At 36.9% G+C, this 27,413-nt stretch overlaps 1 protein-coding gene across 6 annotated transcripts in view; it reads left to right on the top strand.

The window, feature by feature from the left end:
• Positions 1–21,073, top strand: part of SULT6B1 (sulfotransferase family 6B member 1) — a 28,040-nt gene extending 6,967 nt beyond the window's left edge. For 4 of the 6 annotated variants that reach the window (XM_077134004.1, XM_077134002.1, XM_077133999.1 and 1 more), the window contains 6 exons: positions 140–252; positions 5,544–5,633; positions 12,063–12,189; positions 15,802–15,896; positions 17,459–17,615; positions 19,556–21,073. In XM_077134004.1, coding sequence (XP_076990119.1) covers positions 140–252; positions 5,544–5,633; positions 12,063–12,189; positions 15,802–15,896; positions 17,459–17,615; positions 19,556–19,686 — 713 coding nt within the window. In that variant the 3' untranslated portion in view covers positions 19,687–21,073. The remainder of the gene's footprint in view (positions 1–139; positions 253–5,543; positions 5,634–12,062; positions 12,190–15,801; positions 15,897–17,458; positions 17,616–19,555) is intronic. The other 2 variants (XM_077134003.1, XM_077134001.1) reach the window with 1 other exon arrangement.
• The last annotated feature ends 6,340 nt before the right edge of the window (positions 21,074–27,413 follow it).

The raw sequence follows: 27,413 nt of genomic DNA, 5'->3' as shown, positions 1-27,413 counted from the left end.
TCAAACACAGTGGAACCAATTGCACACATCAGGGAATGGTTGTAGATTTTAATTTTATGATGTATATGCTAAAGTAACATGCCTAGGTTATATCAGGGCTCCCTAATGAGCTACTTTTATTCTCTGATTTTTCTTACAGGTTCAAACTGGCTTCTCAACATAATTATTGAATTAATCTTTGCTGTGTCCAAACGAAAGTATGAATATCCAGAATTCCCAGTTCTTGAATGTGGAGACCCAGAAAAATATGAGGTTAGTACAAAATATATTGTCTTTGGACTTATAGCAAATTATCATAAAATGATTTCTTCCGTTTTGGGGATTCTTCAGGTTTACGTTTAGAAAATTCGATACTAATAATTAAATAATAATTATTGTAGTTTATTATGTGATTAATAAATTGCACTTTTCAGGGATTATCTTTTCGGGTATATCTCATTTACAAACCGATTTACAAAACTTAAAACTGTTAATGACTTGCCTCACATCACAGAGCTAGTAAGTGACTTGGCCAAGTTTGAACCCAAGTTTTCTCACTTAAAAGTTTGAGATATTAGCCAGTACACTTATAGCCTAATTTTTTTTATTTAATATTTTTATTGACACATCTTTGCGCACATACATTCTATACATGGTGTACAATCAGTGGCTCACAATATCATCACATAGTTGTGTATTCATCACCATGATCATTTTTAGAACATTTGCATCACTCCAGAAAAAGAAATCTAAAAAATGAAAAAAACTCATGTATCCCGTACCCTTACTCCTTCCTCTCATTGACCACCAGTATTGCCACCTACCCAACTTATTTTACACCTTACCCCCTATTATTTATTTATTTTTATCCATATTTTTTATTCATCTGTCCATACCCTGGATAAAGGAGCATCAGACACAAGGTTTTCGCAATCACCCAGTCATTGTAAAAGCTATATAGTTATAAAGTTGTCTTCAAGAAACAAGGCTATTGGAACACAGCTCTGCAGTTTCAGGTACTTCCCTCCAGCCACCCCAATACACCATAAACTGAAAAGAGATATCTATATAATGCATAGGATAACCTCCCAGATAAACTCTTGACTCTGTTTGGAATCTCTCAGCCACTGAGACTTTATTTTGTCTCATTCTCTCTTCCCCCTTTTAGTCAAGAAGGTTTCTAGGTCCTATGATGTTCCGGCACATCCCAGGAGATCTGTCCCACTTTGTCAGGAGTTTTACCCCTCTGGGACTCTTGTCCCACATGGCAGGGAGGTTAGTGAGTTCGCTTTCCAAGTTGGCATAGAGAGAGAGACAGCCTGTTTTTAAAAATAGGGGAGAAAGTAAGCTGAGAAATCTCAGGAAAAGAGTTTTGTCTCTGAAGACATAGATGTGGGCGGGATCCTGGTAGGAGGGTTACTCTAAGGCATGGAACATTTGGACTAGTTTTTCATGATAATTCCCAATCTTTTCCTAAAAAGGCAGTTTTGATTTCCCTGTCTCCATTATGACACAGTATGTGCATATGTGCAGGATGGGAAGAGGTCAAGGAGTAGCTGAGAGGGTAAGTCACTGACATGTGTAAAGTTTATTATTCTAACACAGACCTGGGCATGAGAAATGATGTTAGGCTCCCTCCCCAGGGAAGGCAGGAAAGGGGGTGGAAGAAAGGATCTGCCTCTGGATTTAGTGCTCAAGACAGAACAGAGATGAAGAGGGCCAGTCCCTTTACTCCCCGGAAATGCAACCGGAAAGTGAAGGCTGTATCCAAGGCCGGCCACAGTCTCAGTAAAACCTTACATGTGATCAGCACCAGGACTCCCAACAGGCAGACAAAACCCGTCACTAAGAATGCAGCCTGGGGACTGAAACGTAAGGAAGAGCTTCTGGAAAGTGACTGAGACTCTTGGGCAATTTAAAAGTTGCAACCTGGGTGGAAGGAAGCCCATTTCCCTGGATTGGGCCAATGTAGTAGAAACATACATTGTGAAAGAGGGGTTCAGGGATTTAGGGATGGGGTGGGGTGAGGAAGTAAGTGCTAAATCCTGGATCTGGTTGGCAGCAAAGTACATCAGGAGGCATCAGAGGGGGTGGCAGCCATTCTGGGCCTTGGGTGCCGTGGGAGGGTCAGCTGTCCTAACGCACCCAGATGGGAGCTCAGAAAGGACGCGAACAGGAGCTTTAAGAAGTTTCCCTGGATAAGAAATGGGTGGACCAATGAAAAGCCAATTTACTTCTCCTTTGAGGCAGTTTTAATTGCTTTTCCACATCATCGTTAGAAATTATGCTGCAGTTGTCTAGCTTTCTAATTTCCCTTTTACAAACATCTTACATCGTGGGTCTCAGGTCAGTGTGCTGTTCCTCACCTTACCAGCACAATCATTCTGTGCGTTTACCCGTCACTGAGATAAACAGGTTTCTCTTATGACTGAAATCAGGATCTCAGTGTTGACTTGTAAATGTTCACATCACTTATAGTATTGTTTCTCCAGGAAAGTCTATTTTAATTGCCAGACAACTGACTTTCAAACAGAGTTTGGAAGCATAAACCATCTTGTAAGCGGGGAACTTCCTGTAACTCTTGTTTATTGACTTTGAGAAGAGTTTTTGTTCCTAATCAAGATTTTGACATGCCTGTACTCCACCGGGAGCTTAAACACCCAATAGCTTTGGGGCCTGTTCTTTCTCCTCATATCCTGCCTGGTGTCCAGTTCCCAATCCAAGATTCTTTCTGTTTCATTAAGCACTTTAGTGTGGATGTAAAGCAAAGCATTGCTTCTGTCTTTAGAGGCTTGCATTCCAAGGCTTTATAGCTCTAATTAGGAAACAAAAAGTTGTACTTTCTGGTAAAGGAATTTCCAGCTTTAGCAAAATCAAGATTTTTAAAACCAAGGAGAAGTGTTCTAGAAGCATCTAAATTAACAATAAGATGTAATATAAGATGAGTGAGCAAAGAATCCTAGCTCCAGAGTTTCTGGAAAATGTTTTAACTTAGTATAATATTTTGAGTTTTGAATTCTTTCAATATCCATAATTTATCAGAATTTTTTTGTTCAGGTGTTACTTTTAAAGACTTTTTGTATTTTAAGTATAATTTCATCATCACTAAGAGCAAAGGTTTTTTTCTGTGCAACTTGCTTTTATTATAAAATGGAAATGAGTGAGAAGATTTGATTCACCTAACTGTTACTCATTTAACTGTTATTCACTTTACAGAAAACTTTTCTGGAACACATATTTCTCTAAAAACGATATACTTATATTTAGTCTTTACTTGATTACGGTTTGGCTATATCACACATTTTCATGAACATATTATATGTTCACATAGTTTTGTTACAGTTAACTCCCATTATCCCCTTGGATGCTTTTCTAATCCTTTTAGTAACTTTACCGTCTCTCATGTCTTTGTGTGGTTTTTGGCAGTGCAGTTTAGTGGAAAGAGCAATCTATAACCTAATCTGAAAATTACCACCTGTGTTATTTTGGATGAAGTGCTTAAAACCTCAGAGCCTGTTTAATAATCTCTAAAATGGGGGTTACACTATCTAGCTGAGAGGATTATTGTGAATGAATGTAAAACTACTTTAAGAACTGAAAAGCGCAGTAAGAAGTTATCCCGGTCTGCAGGCGCCTTTCCAACCAAGAGACCAAAGAAAGCATTAGATAAGAACTGGGACATGAGCCTTTATTATAAGAATTTACTTACAGGGGTGAAAGAAGGCAGGCAACCAGGGAATCACCACGCTCTGATGGTGGCCGGTACAGAGCTCAGTGTGGAAGTGCTTAGGGACCCGAGAAAAAGGCCACAGAGCGGTTTCGTGGAAAAGATTATATGTTAACAGTAAACATGATTCTGGGAAAGGGGTGTAGGGTTTAGATTATCATCTTTATGCAGAGAAGGGTCTGGTTTCTTGTATACATTGATCATCTGTGCATTATTCCTTTGTAAAGAGGTCAGCTTAAACATTAATTGACCCAGGTCATGCAAGCAGCTGCGTGCTTTAGAGTTTCACAAAGACTCAGGGAATGCTCAGCCCCTGGGCTCCACAGATGTAAATCAGGTATTATTGTTACTAATCACTTATAACTCATATCACTGGTTTAAACTGTTGTTTTGTTGTTGTTGTTTTAATTTTTAAAATCTCTTTTTTGCTCCCTGACTTGAGTTGGTATCACCATTGAGTTTTACAGAACAATCACCTATGAGTGTCTAAATGCCATTTTATCACTTGGAATGAGTAGATGTATTTTTTAGCTAAGTGGCCAAGCAGTGACAGAGCTGAAAACTTGAAGCCTTAGCCCCTGCATAACATATATTAAGTGTCTGGTTTTAAGGTAAACCCCTTAACCCTGGCAGATTAAAAAAGATAACTTCATTTTTTATGTTAGTAGTAGAAGTAAATTTCAGAAAAAGAATCAACCACTGAATGCTTATACTAATAAGAATTTCTTTCATAAAATACTTCTCAGATATTGAAGTGATTCTGTTGGGATATTTGATTACATAGAGTCTTAGGTGGTTAAAAAAAAGCAAATGTTGATGTTTTAAACATAGATTTGCAGGAGTTATGAAAAAACTTGAATATTTATGTTAAAAACGTTAAATATAGAAGAGATCCAAATTAATTGAAAGACTTGATTGCAGATTACAAGCTGTCTTGAACCAAATGAATTTGTATGATTGTAGGAAAAAGCAAATTTAAAAAAATGAAAATAGTGGTTGAGAAATGTTAGACTAGATCCAACAGGGAAGTTCAAAGAATAAAATTTTAATTATTCATTTATTTACGATTCTCCATTTCTCATCGTTATAAAATATGAAGAAATATGTTAGGAGAAGGAGACAATAATGTTTGAAACTACCATTCACCCAAGCTAAAGAACAATTCAGGGTCCCCCGTAAGTGGGGGTGAAGCTGAGGGCTGTGATAGGAGGGCTGGTTGAAAGCTGTTTATGAACAGGTTAGAGCGCTAAGTCTCCTCCCCAACTTCATTTTACTGGGAGAGCAGAAGGAGGGTTTCCTTCCTCTGCAGACTGTAAAACAGAGAGGCTCTATAGTAGGGAACACAAAGGTAGATTTACTGTGTGAAACTGATACAGCTGTCCCTTCAGAGCCCCTAGCTCGCATGGTTCTTTTCCAAGGCCCTGGAAGGAGCTCTTGCCACAGGGTCACCTTTTTGCTGTAAACTCTGAAATCGTAAAGTGTTTAAATTGCAATCAGTTATGAAAACCTCTGTTTTCTTTCTTACTTTTTCTTCTTCATATTACCCCACTTGTGTCAGGCAGCTTTGGAATAGTCTTGGCCCTTTTTTAGGATGGGACAATGGGGAGTTGAGCTGGAATATGCTATATTAACTGCAATTTGTGATGATGTTTTTGGAAAATGTTAATAAAACAAGTGGGAAATCAATGGAAAATGTTAATAAAACAAGTGGGAAATCAATTTTTAAAAATTCGGTATCTATCTATATACCTACCTATCATCATCTATCTATATTGTTTCCTCTTACTGTGTATATTTTTTATTTTTTAATTTGTGTTTTATTGTGTGTATTTTTAAGAGAATGAAACAGTTTCCATCACCAAGGATATTGGCAACTCATCTCCATCATGACAAACTGCCTGGGTCTATCCACAAGAATAAAGCCAAGGTTGGTGTTTCTTTCTACTGACGTTTCAACTTGAAGTTTTTATTCGCGGACACTGGCTCTCTGCAGCTTATGAGTTCACTCCTCATCACAGAATTTTAATGAGTGCAGTGTGGGATTTAGTATCCCTCTCTCTTGTTGTTTCTTCCTTCAGCTATATTTGATATAGATGCATGTTAGTCAAACACATTTTCAACTAGGATATATATACACACACATATGCTTAGAGGGAAGCAAAATTTACAGCCTATTTTGTAGTGAATAGATTCCAGCATCCTACTGGGACATATAGAGAGTTTAACTAAAGAATACATCCTATTAAAATGAGAAAAAAGTTGTTCCTTGGTCCTTTCTGGTGATCACTACTTACCTGAGGTCTGAAATTATTTTATTTTTGAATTTCATATATGGTATCAAATTTCAGGTCATTGAAATGAGCCTGAAAGCACAAAAATAGCTAAAATAGTGCTTTGGCTACCCTTACCATTTAAAAAAAAATCTTGTTTAATTAACAGTATTGATGTATTTCTCATAATTACTAGTTTTTACCCAATTCTTTTTCTTTTCTGTCATCTGGACTCCCCTTCATTCCTTATTTCTTTGTGCCTCTTTTCTCTGTCTCGGGAGGAAAAGATTAGAGAGCTACAAATACGAATGGCAGCAGAGTGAAGAATTGGCAGAGAGAAAAAACAGAAAAAAAATGGTTAAAATTGCTACAGTGATAAGAGGGAGTAGGGGAAACAGAGAAGGAGGAAAAGAAGAGTAGGAAAGAAAATACCAGGAAATAAAGGCTTAGAATTAGCAGTCTTGTGGCCATGGTACAAGAGTTCTAGGAGCTTAGAATTGGAAAATACCCTAGGGATTGTCTGTTCCAATCCCCAGTTGGCTGTCTGGACTATTGACTGAACACCTCCAATTATAAGGGAGCTCCTCCACCTCCCATGCTGGCTTTGGACAGCTCTGTTTTTATGTTGACAGCTTTGAGAGTCTCCAAAATTGTAAATACCACTGTAACATATAATTTGCCCTGTTAAATACATTAAATATAATTCCAAATTCTAGATGACTCTTTTTTTTTCCCCCTTAATGGCGCTATAAGCCAAAACATTAAGTTATAAAGCATTTGGATGTGGAACATACAGGCTTTTGAACAGGGTTTCACATTCACAAGAATACAGAAAAGAGCTACAGAGTCTAGGTGAGTGGACATGTGGGGGATTCAAACACACTCCAGCCTCAGCCCCATGATTCAAACTTATGTCTTTGTGATTGTGAGCTTGTAAATAGCCATGAGTCATAGGGACTAAACAAAATCCTCAAGTATAAAATCCTCAAATCCAAGAATTTACTGTATTTGGATCTGGAATGGTGGTGACTTTTAGACCAGAGAGTGAGACATTGACCCCCAATCCATTTATTTCTATTTAATTTCATCCTGTTAGCATCAGATCATTTCTTTAGACTGTCAAGATGTTTTGGGATCCTGACTCTTCCCTCCCAGCTTTGTGTCAACTACAATTTTCATAAATGTAGCTTTTATATTTTTACCTAAATCACCTATTAAAATGTTGAGTATGGCCCAACCAAGACAAAGAGAATGTCATTAAAAATCTTGAGGCAGTTATACATTAATTATTTAGCATCTTTTGAGCTTGAGCTTCCAATCAGATTTATAAGCCTAACTGTTCCCATTACTGGCTTAAATTCCTCCATTTGGCAGAAGAAAACATAAGCATCTTTTTTTAAAAAAATACATATTTTATTGACAAATCTTCACACACATACAGTATATATGTGGTGTACAATCAGTGGCTCATAATATCATCACACCGTGATCATTTTTAGAACATTTACATCACTCCAGAAAAAGAAAAAGAAAAAAGAAAAAAATTCATACATCCCATACCTTTACCCCTCCCTGTCATCAGCCACTAGTATTTCAATCTACCCAATTTATTTTACCCCTTAACCCTCCGATTATTTCTTTTTATCCTTATTTTTTTACTCATCTGTCCATACCCTGAGCATCAGACACAAGTTTTTCACAATCACATGGCCACATTGTAAAAACTATATTGTTATACAATTATCTTCAAGAATCAAGGCTCCTGGAACACAGTTCAGCAGTTTCGGGTACTTTCCTCCAGCCACTCCAACTCATCATAAACTTAAAAAAAGGAATATATTTATATATACATTATATATGTTTTATAAGAATTATATATTCTTATATAATGCATAAGAATAACCTCTTGACAGTGTTTGAAATCTCTCAGCCATTGAAACTTTATTTTGTCTCATTTCTCTTTTCCCCCTTTTGGTCTGGAAGACTTTCTTGATCCCATGATCCCAGGTCGTGACAGATCCTGGGAGTTCTGTCCCACGTTGCCAGGGAGATTTATACCCCTGAGAGTCACGTCCCACATAGTGGGGAGGGCAGTGAGTTCACTTGCTGAGTTGGCTTAGAGAGAGAAGCCACACCTGAGCAACAAAAGAGGCTCTCTGGGGTGACTCTTAGGTCTAATTATAAGTAGGTTTAGCTTATCCTTTGCAGGAATAAGTCTCATAGGACAAACCCCAAGATCAAGGTCTCAGCCTATTGATTTGTCCCCACTGCTTGTTAAAATACCAGGAATTCCCCAAATGGAGAAGTTAAATATGTCCTCCTTTCTCCCCTGTCCCCCTGAGGGGATTTTGCAAATACTTCTTTATTCACTGGCCAAATTACTCTGGGATATATTGGGACATCACACTAACCTGGACAAACTAAAAAGATCTCTTGCCCTATTCAAGATTCCATGTATTCATGGTGTTCAACTAAACCGACCGTGCAAATTAAATTAATGCACTAACCAAAATATAAATCTTGCACTAAATAAACATCTCTCCCTTTGGTCGCACACAGAAGTTGAAGTTTTAAAATATGGACAGTATCCTTTACCTTGTCTTCTGATTTACCTTAGTGCTATCCAGATCAGCTCCATTCATATCTCTAGTCAAAGTCTGATCCCTTTTTCAACTTTTTAAACAGTTCCTGTATGGAATAGTGCTGATTTTTATAGCTTCAGAGCTCTAACTCTGAGTATCAGGTGTCACATAAATGTCCAAAGTTTCTTGGAATGACCAGGCTATATACAAAGAGCTCAGTATCTCATAATTTAGAAATAACAGTTACAACTCCTGAATATTTGTGACTGCTGTAAGAGCTTACCATCTAGGACCCTTTACAATAGGCCCCAACCTGATAAGCCACACTCTCAACTTCAATTCATTGAGTTTTTATAGTATATTTAGTCCATATTAGTGAGGCATGATAATATTTGTCTTTTTGTTTCTGATATTTCATTGAACATTCCATCCTTAAGGTTCATTCACCTAGTTTCATGCCTCACAACTTCATTCCATCTTGCAACTGCCCAGTAGTCCATTGTATGTATACACCATAGTTCAACCTTTCATTCCTCCACTCATTGTGGATCATGAGCTCTGCTCTCAGAGACACCAGTGTACAAATGTCCATTCGTGTCCCCACACTCAGCCCTTCCAATTATATACAGAGCAATGAAGTTTCAGGATAGTATGGCAACCCCACCCCTAGCCTCCTATGGAACCACCACACTGCCCTCCAAGGGGCTGCACCTCTCTGTTTCCCTGTTGTTCTAGTTTGCTAGCTGCCAGAATGTAATATACCAGAAATGGAATGGCTTTTAAAATGGGGAATTTAATAAGTTGCTAGTGTACAGTTCCAAGGCTGAGAAATGTCCCAATTAAACAAGTCTATAGAAATGTCCAATCACAGGCATCCAGGGAAAGATACCTTGATTTAAGAAAGCTGATGAAGTTCAGGGTTTCTCAGTCACAGTTTCTCTCTTGGCTGGAAGGGCACATGGCAAGCACAGTGTCATCTGCTAGCTTCTTCTCCTGGCTTCCTGTTTCATGAAGCTCCCCAGGAGGCAGTTTCCTTCTTCATCTCCAAAGGTGGCTGGCTTCTGGACTCTGCTTCGTGGTGCTGCAGCATTCTCTGCTCTCTCCGAATCTCCCATTCTCCAAAATGTTTCCTCTTTTATCGGACTCCAGAAACTTATCAAGATCCACCCAAATGGGTGGACACATGTCATCACCTAATCCAGTTTAATAACCACTCTTGATTAAATTATATCTCCAGGGAGATGATCTGATTACAGTTTCAAACATACAGTATTGAATAGGGATTATTCTGCCTTTATGAAATGGGATTTAGATTAAAACATGGCTTTTCTAGGGGCCATACATCCTTTCAAACCAGCACACCTACCAACAGCAAATAGGTACGTCCCTTTCTCCACATTTTCTCTAGCACTTTTTTCTCTCTGTTCATTTTTTTTTTATTAATTAAAAAAAATTAACTAACAAAACATTTAGAAATCATTCCATTCTATACTCTCTGTTCATTTTTAAACAGTTTTATTCATACATCAGAAAATCCAACCTAAGTAAATTCATATGCCCTCACTACCATAATCTATATGCAGACGTTTCCTTTTTTTCCGTAGAGAATCCATACCCATCCCCCACATAAACATTAATTAATATACAAATTTAAAACCATCTCAAGAAGAACCTGCTGTGACTTGTTCTTGGGGGACCCATGGTGTTCCCTGGTGGTTAATGCTTCCTCTTTCAAGTGGCCTCTAATTATCCATTTAGTCAATTCAGCAACTTCTTCCAAGTGGAGGTCAGGATCACAAATCTGTGCTTTGCAAAATCCATATCATTTTCCTTTCTGAAACTGAAATGACTTCTTCCTTTTTCTAGACTTTGGACCTCTTGTGAGTTCTCTCAGATTTCTCAAGTCACTATCAACACTCAGTAATGCATTCTTCAAGGAAATATAAATGACTAAAAGGCACATGAAAAGATGCTCAACTTCCCTGGCTTTTAGGAAAAGGCAAATCTAAACTACTACAAAGAGATATCATCTCACACCCACCAGAATGGCCATTATAAAAAAAAACAAACAAACAGAAAACAGCATGTGCTGGAAAGGATGTGGAGAAAGAGACACACTTATCCACTGTTGGTGGGAATGTAAAATGGTACAACCACTGTGGAAGGCAGTTTGGTGGTTTCTCAGGAAGCTAAGTATAGAACTGCCATATGATGCAGCAATCCCACTGCTAGGTGTCTACTCAGAGGATTCATAAGAAGATCAGGATTCCTTTTGAAAAATCAGAAAATTTAACAGCATTACTCCCTAATCCCTGCTAGAAAAACAGTTTTTTTGAGCCAAATAGGTGAGCTCCTTGAAAGAATCATGTGGCAAGTCTCCCACTTGCTGTAATCCCTTTGCCACCCCCCCTCATCTCCCTGATTAGGTGCCAGCTGAACCACTTTTTGTTCTTGCCTTGCTCTTTCTCTTATAGAGGGAACTATCTGTAACCATGTCTGTCAAAAGTAGAAAACAGAAAAGAAAAACCTAGGTTTCAAAAATAATGGAATAGTATGCTTTTGAGGAAGTAAAAAAAAATCTTTAAAATGCAAATAATTATGTCTGTGTCAGAATGTACTATATTTGTTTCCTGAGGACATTTGGAATTATCAACCACTGATCTAAATAAATCTAAGAATGTGGATAAATTTATTTTGTCTTAAAACATCTTTTAAAGTTTTAATTGGACCACAGGTTTTCAAAAATTGTCATTCAATATGCACTTTGTGATCTATTACAAACATTTGGCTGTAGTAGTTGAACTTTGGAAATAATACCAGCCCAGGTGGAATCTAAAATAAACTTTATGTGTGGGGGAAAAAAAATAATGCATTTTTCAGTGTTCTCAGCTCGAAATGTAAATTATAAGATAAAAAAGTCTAAGCTCACTTGGGGCAGCCAGGTGGTCACCTACATTGTTTTGGTTCTCTGAGGTTGGTTTTCAGTTTTTTCTTTCTAATGTTTATTTTACCCTTTTCTCCTCAAAGGGTACAGACATGAGAATCCATAGGTCTGCTTCATCACCCATAAACATCACACCTCACCTCCCAAAAATGTGCTTTGCTATTCTTTGATCTTCTCTCACCAAACTCTAAATATTATTTTCATTGTTCTAAATATTATCTTGTAATTTTTACTTTATTTGGGCTTTAGCCTTTCAGATCATGCTCTTGTAACTATTTTAGTGAGTTGCTCTTTTTTCTTTTTACCATCTTCAGACTTTATCATCTTAACAGATTAGTAAAAGTCGCCTGCTACAAATTCAACTTTCTTTTCCTTCATCTTTCTTCCTTCCTTGTTTTAGATTTCCCCACCTGCCCCTTTGTGTCCCTCTAATTCTTACTGTCATTCTTTCTCTGTATTGTAATGAGGTTCTTATTATATAAGAGGACACAATCTTCTCACCCTTTTGCATTTTCAAAGCTCAAAACATAGATCTAAATAAATTAATTTTCTCTCTCTAGATATTGGTGATATTTCGAAACCCTAAAGATACAGCAGTATCTTTTTTCCATTTCCACAATGATGTCCCTGATATTCCAAGCTATGGCTCTTGGGATGAATTCTTCAGACAGTTCATGAAGGGACAAGGTATGGCTGTTGGTTAAAAACAAACAAAAAAACTTACCTCAACAGATGACCACATAAATACAAAAATTCAAATGTGTTTTAGGGTAAAGAAAGAAATAAGATTAAAGTAGATCTAAAAACCAAAGTTTCAATTAAATGAAATTTAACAAACTGTTTTGTAAGTGCCTACTGATATTCCTGGCACTAAACTGGGTGTTGGATAACATGATTTCGTTTAAAGCTGATAACAAATACAAGTAAGGAAATATTAGCCCCATTGTAGACAGGAGGAAACTAATCTGACAGTTAAATCACTTGGCAAATGTTCCACTGTTTGTGATAGTGACTCCATGTAGTGGCCAGAGACGAATGTTGGCTTTGTTGAGGCTATAAGTGTAGGAGAAGGAGGAATTAATAGCAGATGACCCTAGAGGAGAAACTGTTGCCAGGTTACTTTAAAGGACCACTTTTAGGTTCTTTAAATCATATATGTATGATTTTATATATGTCATATCAAATTTAATTATAGAATATCAGCAATCACAGTGCCACATCCTACCACCTGCATGGACACTGAGTGCAGGACTGGCTCCTTAGCAAAGAAGAAATACTGGGATTGCTGTGTAGGAGATAAAATTCACACAGAAGATGCTTGTAAAGCACCATTAAGAAAGCTTTTGTTTCCAACCTTGCTAAGACTACTAGTTGAAAGCAGCTAAGGCAAGTCTGAAACATTACCCTATTAATAACACAAGAGAACAGTGATGCAAAATCTGATATCAGTGATACTGTTGTAGGGAATCTGTTATTCTCTTCACTCTTTTAGCCCAGTTATTTGGTTGACAGTGATAAGATGTGGTGGTTATAACTTGGATGGAGTTTCTGTCTTGAAAACTTCTTAAATTCAATGCATGAAGGCAACTGAATATGTCGGAAAATGAAGAGGACTTGGAATGAAAGGCCTGATTGAGCTTCATCACTTATTATTACATATTAATAATTAATATTAGCTAAAATAAAATATCTGCCATTATTGAGAAGGTATTACATGCCGGGCACTAGGTGTTATCCCTAACATATATTATCTCATTTTAATTCTCACAAGAACCCTATAAGGACAATTATATTATCCCCATTTTACAGAGAAGGAAATAGGTGCTTAGTGAGGTCACATAGACACTAAATAGCAGAGCTAGAATTTAACCCAAGTTTAAACCACTTTAAATGCTTGTGTGATTTTGAGCAAGATATTTGACTTCTTTGAACTTTGGTCTCCTTACTTGTAGAGATACTTTACAGTGGCCAAATGTTCAGTGATTTGTTATCCTTACTGAACAAGAAAACTGAAGGTGGTGAAGGTGATATCTCTCCTCAGGCTTTTTTGTGTCTTGCCCTCAAGGTGGCTATTGGACCTCCCAGCCTCACCTTCAGGTCAGGAAGGAGGAGCAGGGGTAGCACCAGCAGACTCTTGGACTCTGTGCCTACTGACCAGAATCATATCCCATGTCCAATCCCAGATCTAAGGAAGGCAGAAAAGTGGGAAAAATAATTCTCATGATTGACTTAAGCCAATTATAATCCTTTGCTTAGCTTCAAAGAATCAGGGTTTGGTTAAGAATAAAGGAGGTGCTTTGGGGATTGAATGGGCAACTTACAATACTTGGCACATTAGATAAAACACTTAGAAATGACCTGGTTCACAGCAAGTGCTTCCTGATGATGATGGTGATGATGATGGTGGTGGTGATGATGATGATGAAGGTGATGATGATGATGATGATAAAGATGAGGATGATGATGATGGTGGTGGTGGTGGTGATGATGATGATGATGATGATAATGATGAAGGTGATGATGATGATGATGGCAGTGGTGATGATGATGATGGTGATATGATGATGAAGGTGATGATGATGGCTAACATTTATTGAGCAGTTGGTATGAACCAGGCAGGGTTTTAAGCATTTCACCTATGTTAATTCATTAAATCCTTATGACAACTCCAGCTTACAGAAGCAGACACTAAGATACAGAGAAGTTAAGGAAGTTGCTCGATGTAAGCAGTTAGCAGCACGGCACATCAGCCTGTAAATCTGCAGTGTCTCATATTGTAGTCAGTAGCCACATGTGGCAATTGAGCACTTAAAATGTGACTACTGCGATTGAGGAACTGAACTTTAAATTTTGTTTCATTTTAATTTACTTCAATTTAAGTTAAAAAAACAAATATTCAATTCAGTTATTAGGAGAATTTTAAGTAAGTTTGGAATATGTTGGATATTCCCACTGATTTTCCAACTCTGAGTTTTATGACATTTACATATATATTAAATATTTCTGAAAAAAATTAGCATCCAGTTGAGAGACTCTTAAATATAAAATACAAGCTTTTGAAGACTTAGAATGAACAAAAGAATGTATAATACTTTATTAATATTTTTATGTTGATTAAATATTGAAATAATATTTTTAGTATATTGGGTTAAATAAAATGTAATATTAAAATTAATTTTACCTGTTTCTTTTTTAATGTGGATACTTTAATTATTTAAAAACTTAAATTTACATATGTGGTTTTTTTTTGAGTTAGTAATTCAAATTTAATTTGAAAGCTAGTAACCTATTTACAAGTGGAGACTATGTATATGACAGTAGAGTTACAAATATTACTTTAGCATAGGTATTCTAAACTAAGAATCCAGAGGTATATCCATTTGCTGGAAATTAGCTATGGCAACTGTCAAATATGTACCAAAACAATGGGGGAGGGTAATAATAACTGAGATCAAAACTGAATAAGGTAACATAGGATGGAGGTGGGGAGGGAGTAATAGTTATTGTGGGAAGGGGTTGAAAATGCCAGATAACCCCTTTGATGTGTTCTCTCTTTATTTATTGCTTGAAGTTTACATATGTGGTTTGTGTTACGTTTCTATTGAACAGTGCTGTTTATTTATTTTTAATTTTTTATTAATTAAAAATTTTTTTAAATATGACAAGAAACACAAACATTCTTAACATATCATATGATCATTCCATTCTACACATATAGACAGTAATTCACAATATCATCACATAGTTGCATATTCATCATCATGATCATTTCTTAGAACATTTGCATCAAATCAGAAAAAGAAATAAAAAGACAACAGAAAAAAATTCATACATACCATACCCCGTACCCCCTCCTTTCATTGATCACTAGCATTTCAATCTGAGTTTATTTTAACATTTGTTGAACAGTGCTGTTTAGGTCCGTCTCATCATTAGTCTTTCTGGCATTATCTCTGTCAGTTTTCATGTGTCTTTCACTATTTCTGAATTATTTTATTCATCTCTGTATTCATAAATGTCTTGTAGCTTTCATCAAACCAGTTTTTAAAAGTAGCTTAATTGTGTTATTATTGATGGAAAATGTTCAAAAAGATAAGAAAATGGATAGAAATCTGACAATGGAACTGGCTTATAGCAACCCTTTGGGAGCAGGGATTTGTAATAACTTAAAATCATATCTTGTTTGAGCATATACACATATGTATAGTTTATATTTTAGAGTATGAATTAACCATGTATCATTTTAAACTTCAGTTACTTAAAATTCCTTAAGCTGTTTTCCCTCCCCTGTGTTTGTAGTTTCTTGGGGAAGCTATTTTGATTTTGCAACTAATTGGAACAAACATCTCGATGATGAAAATGTTAAGCTCATAATATACGAAGACCTGAAAAAGGTGAGATTATAATTATAAAATATAAAGATTTATTATAACTACAACATAAAGCAGTTATAATATCTGATTTATGAACAAATATTATGTTCAATTAAAAAATTCCAGATATGTAGAAAAGCACTAGGAAAAAATTAATGATATATAAGTGCTCAGATTGTTTCTTTGACAGAAATTAAATAATGCTTAGCAACTCAGAAACAATGGCTGCTTTATTTTCTTCTCGTGATCAACAGTTCATATTAATAACGGAAAAAACAATAGGTAGGTCTCACCTGAGATTTAACTGAACATAGTTGTGAGTTGATTTTTCCATTTAATGTTATTTTTAAAAAATGCTTATTCATTCAACAAGCATTTGTTCAGTGATTGTTCAGCATTGTTCTAGGCTTTGTGAAATAGCAATAAGCAGGCCGAACAAAGTTCCCTGCCCTGGAGAAGCTAACATTTTAGTTGGAGAAGTCAGGTAGGCAAAATGATAGTATACATAATACATTTAAAATGTTAATAGTGTATAAGAAAAAAACAAGCAAATAGCAGAGCTTGTTAGAGAAAATTCAAGGGTAGAGGATGGGGGTACTAGACAGGTTCTGATATAAAATAGGGTAGTCTGGGCAGAGCTGAACACCAGTCTGCCGTGATATTCTTATCAAGTTATAAAGAAAGTATAATTTAATCCAGCCCTGCTGTTATAGGATGCATTTATATAGCATAAAAGAACACACTGATTTAGTCCTTTCTCCCTCTAGCTTACAGTGTGTTTCTGAAACTTGCATTCTTTAGAATACCAGAGTCCACCAGTGTTAATGGTTCTTCCTTGCGAGGTGGGCAGAGGATGCTTACTCACACTGGAAACTGTGTAATAGCCTTCTTGTTGAAGAGTCACGTTGCATGTTGGCACATTAAAACCTCTGAGAAGTCTTGCAGAAAACAAAAAAACTTAGCTTTGTTTAACCCAAAGGATTCCAAACTTATTTGAACACAAATTGTCCCCTTTTTCCCATAAAACCTCTATGACCATTTTATGATGTACTAGTGTTCTGTAGAATACAGTTAAACTGTACTAGAAGACTTTTGACTCCATTGGTGAGAGACACTGTTGGAGGGTTCATCGTTTACAAGGGTAGTTAGATAAGATAAATTTCACGATACCTGCTAGTTTTTATCACTCTAAAAAAATAGATTTTCTTGATCTGTTAAATATTAAATATTAGCTATAAGTGGGATTCAGAACAAGAGAATTCTAATGAACACATTAGTTTCCTCAGCACTGGAGCTTTTTAAGAAGTTGAATATCATCCTAGACGCAGTTCTAACCTACTAACTAGTGTTTACTCACATTATTTATATCCTGAATAATACTAACTGGTGGTTCAAACAGAGACACAAATTGTGACTACAAAGAATATCTTATAGAGTAAGCCTGAAAAAAGAAAAACAAAAGAACAAGATAGGAATTAGGCTTAATCAATTCACCAACATCTTCTGTCTCAGACACCTGTCTTTATTTGATCAGGGCACAATTCCCATAGAAAGAAGATTATCCTTTAAAATTTTGCTTTCAGAATCTGGTTGATGGAGTAAAACAAATTGCTGAGTTCTTTGGATTCTCCGTAACTGAGGAGCAGATCCAAACCGTCTCTGCCCAGAGCACCTTCCAAGCAATGCGAGCAAAGTCTCAGGAAACGCATGGTGTCGTTGGCCCATTCTTGTTCCGCAAAGGTAAAGTGACATCGGTTTCTGGAATATTCTATCAGTTAGGGAAAGAATTTGTCAGAATGTAACAGAAATGCAAATAACTTTGGTTTAAACAAGGCAGAGTTTTCTTTTTCTCTCTGCCAACGAAAAGTGTGGACATAGACAATTCATAGCTGGAACTGGAAGCTCCAGTCTCTTTTAGGGTCCTAGGTTCCTTCTGCCTGTCTGCTTGTTGTCCACATACTGACAGTATAGCAGCTGTAGCTCCACAATTGCATTCAGGCTCCAGGTAGGAAAAAGGGAATGGGTAAGGGACAGAACTGTGGGAATAAAGCTTTCCTGGAAACCTTGCTTCATGACTTCGTACACCTCATTGGCCACCTCTCACTGCAGTGGTGGCTGGGAAATGTGATTTTTATATTTTTTTAGCCAGACATGTTACTGCCCAATTAAAATCAGAGTTTTGTTAATAAAGGAGAAAATGAATATGGTATAGACAACTGGCTGTCTCTGACACACATGATTTTACTAAATTTCATTAAAGCATTCGAATAGCTTATGGGAGTTTCTGATATTATAGCTTAGAGGTTGCCAGTCTTATTTGTTGTCGTATATTATGAAGGTATAGAGAGGTTTAGAGGCAGCCCATTTACCACAACAACAGCTGTCATTTATCAGGCATCTGTCATGTATCAGAACCTTTGCTGGGCTTAATTTGACAATAAAGAGGGCATTAAAACCTTATTTGACAAATTTGGAAACCAAAGGTCAGGGACTTCAATTTGTCAGATGTCACACACCTAGTAAATTATGGAATCAGGATTTGAACCTAAATTGACTTGACTCTACTGCACGTTTTCAAATAAAGATCCGTTTTAAAAGTCCACTGGGAGTAATTCTTAATATCAGTAATTCTTAATATCATCACATAGTTGCATATTCATCATTTCTTAGTACATTTGCATCGATTTAGAAAAAGAAATAAAAAGACAACAGAAAAAAGAAATAAAACGATAATAGAGAGAAAAAAAAAAAGTCCACTGGGAGTAAAACAGTGAATGTAAATCTAACTTGGTTTGATTCCTGACTTTCACCCCGATTTTTATGCCTTGTTTTATTATCTTTAAAAAGAGGGAAAATAGAACCTTTCTACACACTGTTAATCAAGTACTATTCAGCATAGAAAAATCCTAGTTACAGTGTTCCTGGTAGAAAATCCAGAAAGCACAGACAAATATGAAAAAGTGTTAGTAATTATCCATATTTCTCCCATCCTGAGTCATGTATAACTTTCTGGCATATTTCCTTCTAGCTTTATTCTGTGATATTTTTATATAATTGAAGACATTTGTAAATAATTTTGTTTTATTTTATTCCCTGAACATTTCATAAGCATTTCCTCATGTCATTAAAACCTTTCTAAATAAATTTTAATGGCTATGCAACAAGGAACTTCCAACTTAAATTCAAATCATCAAAGGATTCCATAGATAGAAGTAACTTCCTTTATTTTTTTAAAAGAAAGAGAAATATATCCTAATCTCAACAAAATAATAAACTTGCAAAATTGCGGGCATCTAAAGTTTTAAGTAAAACCTACTGTAAAATGTTAACTTTTCAAGGGGCATTTGTATTTGGAAGACTTTGGGAGTAGGAGGCTGGGGAATCAAAAGGCGGAATATTAGGTCCCAGGTGTTGGGAGGGCAGTGAGTGTGGAAAATAATTGGGGCCAAGCGCGCCCCCTAGGGATGTAAAGAAAGAACGTCAGTGCCACTCCACAGACGGGGAAGCCCCATGGACACTTTCATTTTTACAAGAGGAGTTCCTTCCGTTTTTAAGCTGTCCAATTTTTCCTCATATGTCCATTTCCACATTGCAATGTGCAACATAGTACCAAAAAGTGGTAAAATCAAGAAGAAATATTCTAACATACGTCTGGTTCTACTGTTTTTTGTGTGTTGTAGGTGAAGTTGGTGATTGGAAAAATTTGTTCAGTGAAACTCAGAATCAGGAAATGGATGAAAAATTCAAGAAGTGCTTAGCAGGCACTTATCTAGGAGCAAAACTGAAGTATGATTCATATTGCCAGGCCTGATTTTGGTCAAATCAGCAGGTCTGGATATTTTCTTTTCGTTAATAATAATTAAATTTAAATAATAATAATCAATCAATCAAGTAATTAAGTACCAAATTAGTTAAATAAAAATTAAATGGTGTTTAAATGTGAATAATACTAACTAAGTAATAATGATAAAATCTGAAATTTTTGAACATGGGATTTAAGTTTTGTCCACTTCTTGAGGAAATGGCATTTTAGCTTCCCCAAAAGGACACTATTATTAGTGTATTATACTGGGGTTTGACTACTTTCCCCGTTAACTTCTTACAAGAGCATAAGCAGACACTCTCAGAGACATACCTCCATGTGTGTTTTTGAGCACAGACAAGAGAGGCCATAGGTGATGCACAATTGTTTTATCCTTTTTCTCATAATCACGCCTCTCCTTTTTCACTATGTGTGATGGTTTGAAGCTGTATGTACACCAGAAAAAGTCATGTTCCTTTAATCCATTCCGGTGGTTGTAGACCTAGTGTGGGTGGGATCTTTTGATTAGGTTATTTCAGTTGGGGCATGCCCCAAGGTGGGTCTTAATCTTCTTACTGGAGTCCTTTATAAGAGAATAAGAGACAGAGAGAAGGCACTAAAAAGAACTCAGAGAAGGTAAGAGAGATAGAAGACAAAGAAAGGAGGGGGCCACTGAAGCCGGAAGTTAGAAGCAGTGAAACCCGGGAGAGAAGGACCAGTTGAGGATCACCTGTAACTAGTGTTTGGGGAGAAGGTATTTTCCTGATGCTGTCACATTTGGATATTTTCACAGCCTTAGAACTATAAATCTGTAAGCTAATAAATCTCCATTGTTAAAAGCCAGTCCATTTCTGGTGTATTTTATCAGTGCTAGCAAACTAAAACAGTATGGCACAAAGTATTTATGGTGTCTATCTCATACTCACTGCTGGGAGAAATTTAGTTCCAAGTTTGTATTGAAATAAGATTAGTAAATTCTCTTTTAATTTGGTTCAAGAAGAATGCATTGACCCAGAGATGGAGTGCTGCAGCTCTGAAGGTTAGCATAGCTATGTATAATAACAGTTAAAGTGACCAAACGGGAGTTAAAAACGAAGCTGATCTGGCTGGGTCTGGGGTAAATCAGAGTACAGGGTGGAAGATGATAGTATGTGTACTCTAGACCTTCACCTACTATGTGGGACCAAAGGCAGAGTGGTTTATTGTGTCTGGAACCTGGATTTTCTGTAATGAATAATCTGGATCATCCGGTCTGGACAGCTAATTTGAATGACCCAGACTCCTAGGGTCCAGAATGGGAATGAGGCCTTGTAGCTCTGTGTAGCTTGCTGTAGTGCCTGGACTCAGTTTCAGACTGTGGTGGGCTGATAATTGGGAGGTGTTGGTGGAGTCCCTTGAGGGTCTGAAGGGGGAAAAATATATATTATATTACATATATATATATATATATATATATATATATATATGGAGCTCTTGAACTTTCCCATCTGGGAAGCCCTGGGTACCCTCAAAACCATTGGAAACTCCCAGGAAAATGGGACAGGCCCTTGACGTTGAGGCTCGCCCTTATGAAACTTATATCTGTAAAGGGGGAAGCTATGATTGCCCATGGCGAGGGCTGGGAGTTGCTTCCAGGAAGCCTCTTTGTTGCCCAGATGTGGTCAGTCTCTCTCCAGGCCCAACTCTGCAAGGAAAGACATTGCCTTCCCTACCCTGATGGGACATTCAGGGGTGAAGGTCTTCCTGGCAGTGCGGGGCATGGTTCCTGGGGATGAGTCTGATCCAGGTACCATGGGATCAACAACGCCTTCCAGACCAAGGGGAGGAAAAGAGGTGTAGCAAAATAAGGCACCAGTGGCCAGGAGAGGTTGAGTGGAGTGAACAGGCTATCCTGGAGGTAACTCTTAGGCAAGCTTTGATTAGATAGTGCTGATTGCCATGGTTTGCCGAACCCAACCAGCATCACTCCACTCCTGTTGACTCTTGAGAACACCTAGGGCTCTAACTGAGGCTGTATAAATGTTTCATGCGCTAATTTTGCTTTTCTAGAACTTATAATTTTCAGAGGATTCCTAGGTCAGATACATCCTAAAATCTTGGATCAGCCTCTCCAAGATTATTAATGAATTACATCCCCCTATTCTTTAGTGTCGACACCTATATTAGTTCGGGTTCTCTAGAGAAACAGAATCAACAGAAAACACTTGCAAATATAAAATTCATAAAAGTGTCTCACATGACTGCAGGAACTCCAAAATCCAAAATCCAAAATCCACAGGGCAGGCTGTGAAGCCGACGACTCCGATGGAGGGTCTGGATGAACTCCACAGGAGAGGCTCACCAGCCGAAGCAGGAATGGAACCTGTCTCCTTTGAATACTCCTTAAAAGGCTTCCCATGATTAGATTAAGCATCACTCATTGTAGAAGACACTCCCCTTTGGCTGATTATAAATGGAATCAGCTGTGGATGCAGCTGACATGATCATGATCTAATCCTATGAAATGTCTTCATTGCAACAGAAAGGCCAGCACTTGCCCAATCAGATAAACAGGTACCACAACTTGGCCAAGTTGACACGTGTCCCTAACCAAGACAACACCCTTTCACAGCATGAAAAAGTCAGAACTGGCATTGCCCAAAGATCCTTATAGATAGGAGAAGGATCAAAGGAGAAGGAGGAGATATAAGAGAGAGAACAGGAGTTGGTAAATGAGTATGGCTGCTGAATCACTATATTAATATTCCTTCTAGCCTTCAGTGTTTAGGAGCAGTTAGAAGGAAAAATCTGAGCTGGTAGAATGATGACCCATGACAAACTCTGGGATCTGTTCTATGACTGCTTGTTGGGGTATTCTTTGAAAGTTATTCCTTTTTTTCTTTTCTTTATGTATATTTTATATATTACAATAAAAAAGTTACAAAAAAGAAAAGAAAAATGCATTGTTCATCTATTTTCTGCAAGCCATTGCAGTTGTTTCTATGAAGACTCCCCATGCTGACGGAACTTTATATTTCTATTTAACACAACCTTTAATTCAAGGCTAAAGATTAAAGATTGTGTTATTTGACTACTACAGGCAGACTACCACACGGTAGTTGTGTGGAATAAAAAAGATAATGTTCTATAAAAAATTCCTTCCACTAGATCTGACAGATCTCAACCTCTCAGTAGTCCTTACACTGTAGCTAGTTCCACTCTAACAGCAAGTTACGTAGAGTTAAGAATAGGATGATCCTTAGAAATGCTAAATAAAATATCTTTGAGAAATGCTACAGGACTACTATCTGACAATATGGTGAATTAGAACACCTGAAAACCCCACCTAAAAACATCAAGAAATGCTGGAGAACAAACTTTTAAAACTTATTTTAAAAGCATAGCTCAGCTTTCAATGAAGTAAACAGACACCTTAAAACCAAAGAAGAAACAGAACTAGAACAAGTAAGAATCAGAGATGACATCAGGTTTCCATTGAGTGATTTTTCAGTAACAAAGGGATTTGGGTTTTAAATGACCAGGCCCACTTGACTGATGCAGGTATAGGCAAATAGAGCAATGAAACAAAATAGAGCTGTCAGACTGATCATGTGTGCAAGGAAACTTCACATATGACTGAGGTGGCATTATGTGTCGAAGGGAGAAATTAAACTCTTCAACGTTTGCTGCTAAGGCAGTTGTCTATGATATAGGAGAAATAAAATCATATCTTTACTTGCAAAAATTAATTCCTTTGAATTAAATACAGGTATGTTTAAAAAAAGGGAAGAAACAACTTTTTAGAAGCAAACTATCAGGATAGGACTTCTTAAACAAGAAAAAAAGTACAAATAAAAGGGAAACAATTTATATGTTTGTCTACATTAACATTTAAAACCTCTGTTTAAAAAAAGACATGATTAAAAATGTGAAATAGAACAAAGTTAAATGGTATGACAGAGATCGGGAGAAGATACTCAGTAATCAAAGGCTATATAAAAAGCAATTACAAATGAATAGGTGAAAGTAAAATAACCTATAGAAAAAAAAGGCAATTCACAGAAGAGGAATCCAAATGGCAAAATAAACATGTAATGTAGAAATTAGGAAAATATAGATTAAAGTGAAAGATTTCCGCATCTGGCGAGGAAGGATTAACTGTTATGGGAAATGCATTCTCATCATAACAACTAGAAAACTGGACAGAATATATGAGACAACTGTTTTCAGACACTGAATGACTGGCAAGGCAATACTGGGATTCCTGAAAGGACGTAAACAAAAGAGGTGTTTTGTTTACAACTGTCCCAGCTTGTAACCTTGAGGAAATTTCCAAGCTGCAGCTCAGAGAAAGGAGCCCAAGCAGAGTCCAAAGTTCTCACTGAGTTGGAGATTGGAAGTCAGCAGGCTGAGGAGTCAAGAATTGTTGGTGGAGAGCAAATGATGCTCTGGAGAAAATGATGCTGCACAGAGACATCATCTCAGAGATCTACAGAGGGAACCCCTCAAATCTTTAATTGAGTAAAGATATGTGCGTGTATGGAAGGACAGTGTAAAGCTCCACAAGGGCAGTATAAATCTCCATCGAAACAGAGAAAGGATCACTGGAAAGCAGAAAGGCAAACAATTTTCATGGACCTCTCTTAGAAATGGGAAGAATTTGTGTTCCCACCAGCCAAAGTGGAGATACCTTAAATACCCAAGGCACTGGATAGATCCCTCAAAATGTTCATATGCTAGTAGTGGGACTGAATTTGTTCTTGAGTTAATTAGCCCTTGCCCCACCGTAACAAAAATTAAAAGCAAACCTTCAAAAGAATCAAAATGAATTCAAGTAATTTACTTCCATGCCAGAAAAAGTCCAACATTTTAAAAATAAATTCAACAAATAAAGGATTTAACACTATGTCTGCCACCCAATACAAATTTTTCAGACATAAAAGGAGTAGGAAAGCAGGACCCATACCTAGGAGAAAAAGTGGTCAATAGATACAAATAAATAAACAACTGGGATGTTGGAATTAGCAGATAAAGATCTTAAAAGAGTATTGTTGTACATCTTATAAATATGCTCAATTATCTAAAGGAAACGAAACATGATGGGAAGAGAAATAGATGTAAAAAGTCACAAAATGAAGTTTTAGAGGTGAGGAGCACAATATCTAAAATGAAAAAATACTCAGGAGTAGGGGAAAAACTATTGCATGATAAGGTCTGTGTTTAATAGGAAGACATCAAAAGTACCACAACAATAGGGAGGACAAGTTAAGGGGTTTGGATTTTCTATTTGGTGACAGTTTATCAGTTAATTTTCTCTTGTGAGCAATGAAAATTGTCTAAAATTGAGAGTGTTGATGATTATACAACTAAGCGAGGATAATGTGAGGCATGGACTGTTGACTTTAGACATTATACATGATGCCCAATAGATGGAGGTGGCTGAAGGATACTCTGACTAAGAAATAGAATGGCAAATTGTGGTGTGTACATATGATCAAATATTGTGCTGCTACAGAAAAGAACGAAGTCGTGAGGCATGAACCTGGGAGACATTATGTGATGCAAAATGAGCCAGAAGCAAAAGAGCAAATATTATATGATCTCATTTAGAAAATACTTATAAGAAAATTGGGGCCTAGATTGTAAGCTCTTATAGCAATCATATTTAGTCTGGAGCTATAATGGTTAGTTTTAGATTTTGAGAGGCTGTGCTGTAAATGTATAACCTGGTATTTCCTTGGAACTTTGGGTACCTGTGACACACAAGATTCAGAGTAGGAGTTCTGCTGGTCTGAAAGTCAGCACTGCCACATACAACAGCCGTTAAAGAAACTGAAAAAGAGATCAGGCTTCAATTGGTGATAAGAACGAAGCCAATCAGGTCACAACTAAGGTAAATCAGAATACAGGGGTAAAGAGAACATTGTATTTTAGAACTTCACCTACTCTGTGAGACCAAAGAAAGAGAGGTTTATTTTGTCCAACCTAAGTTTTCTGTAGCACATAATCTAACTCAATCTCCTAGATAGATCATTGAGACAACCCAGACACATGAAGTCCAGAATAGGAATGAGGGCTTGTAATTCTGTACAGCTCTGTATAATGCCTAGATACATCCCAGGCCATGATGAGCAGATAATTTTAAAGTATTGGCAAAGTCCCATGAGGGATGGGAGAAAAAATATGGAACTATTAAACTTTACCACCAAGGAAACCCCGATACTGTCTCAAACATTAGGGATACCCAAGTCAATAGGCCATGCCCTTGATCTTGAGGCTATGAAGTTTACTTATATAGTAGAAAAGCCAAGCCTACCTATAGTTATGCCTGAGAGTTACTTCCAGAGGACTTCTTTTATTGTTTGGATGTGGCCTCTCTCTTTCCAAGCCCAACTCTGCAAGGAAAGTCACTACTTTGCTCCCTATATTGGACATGACATCCAGGAGTGAAAGTCTCTCTGGCAACGTGGAATATGACTCCCAGGAATGAGCCTGGCCCTGGCACCATGGAATTGACGATGCCTTCCTGACCAAAAGGGGAAAATAATTGTAACAAATAAGGTATCAGTGGCTGAGAGAGTTCAAACAGAGTTGAGAGTCTACTCTGAAGGTCACTCTTACACAAGCTTCAGTTAGACATTGCTACCTATGATAACTTGCCAACCCCCAAGTTATCAAAACCATTCCTGCCAATCCTAAAGAACACCCAGAGCTCTATTTGAGGTTCTACAGGGTTCCAGACACTATGATTAGTCTCCAAACACCTACAACTTCCAGGTGGGTTCCTAGGCCGGATAAGTCCTGAAAATAGAGCACTCAACAGAAGATCAACTAGTTCCATTCCCCATCCCATATTATCGACAGCCCTTTCCAACATGAAAACAGTTAGAAAAACAAAAACCCCTATAAAAGTGAGAGAAAGATCAAAGGAGAAGGTGGAGTTATAACAGAGAAGATAGGATTTAACAAATGAGTAAGACTGCTGAATTATTATATTGATATTTCTTTTAGTCTCCAGTGTCTTGGAATGACTAGAAGGAGAGACCTAAAATTGTGAAACTGTTACCCACACCAAACTCTGAGATCTGTTCTATAACTACTCACTGTGGTGTGCTTTGAAATTTTTTGTTTTGTATATATGTTATTTTTCACAATGACAAAATACACTGGAAGTGATAAACAGATTAGTGAAGAAGAAAAGACTGAGGAACTTGAAGACATAACAAAAGAAATTATCCTAAATGAAACACAAAGGAAAAAAGACCACAAAAAGTGTAAACAGAGCATCAGTGGCCAATGGACATTATCAAGCAACTGCATGTAATTGGATTCTCAGAAGGACAAAAAAAGGGATACAGAAAAAAATATTTGAAGAAATAATGAATGAAATGTTTCAAATTTAATGACAATGATAAATCCATAGATTCAAAAAGTTCAATAAATCACAAACTGAATGAATATAAAGAAAATAGCACCAAGTACATCATAGCATTTGCTGAACACCAGTGGCAAAGAGAAAATCTTAAAAGCAGTCAGAGAAAAACAAAGATATGTTACATACTAAGAAACAAAGACCAGAAATATAGCAGACATCACAAATTCTGCAAGCTAGAAGGCAACGGAATGGCATCTTAAAGAAATGAAAGAAAATGCCTGCCAATCTAGAATTCTATGCCAAGGAAAAATGTTTATCGAAAAGGAAGATAAAACTGTTTAAAAATCTGAAAAAGGAATCAGACTTTGACTAGAGATATGAA

This window comes from Tamandua tetradactyla, chromosome 17 (genome assembly GCF_023851605.1).
Source record: "Tamandua tetradactyla isolate mTamTet1 chromosome 17, mTamTet1.pri, whole genome shotgun sequence".
Lineage (NCBI taxonomy): Eukaryota > Metazoa > Chordata > Mammalia > Pilosa > Myrmecophagidae > Tamandua > Tamandua tetradactyla.
Note: the sequence above shows the minus strand (reverse complement) of the source record. Positions and strands in the feature narration are given on the sequence as shown.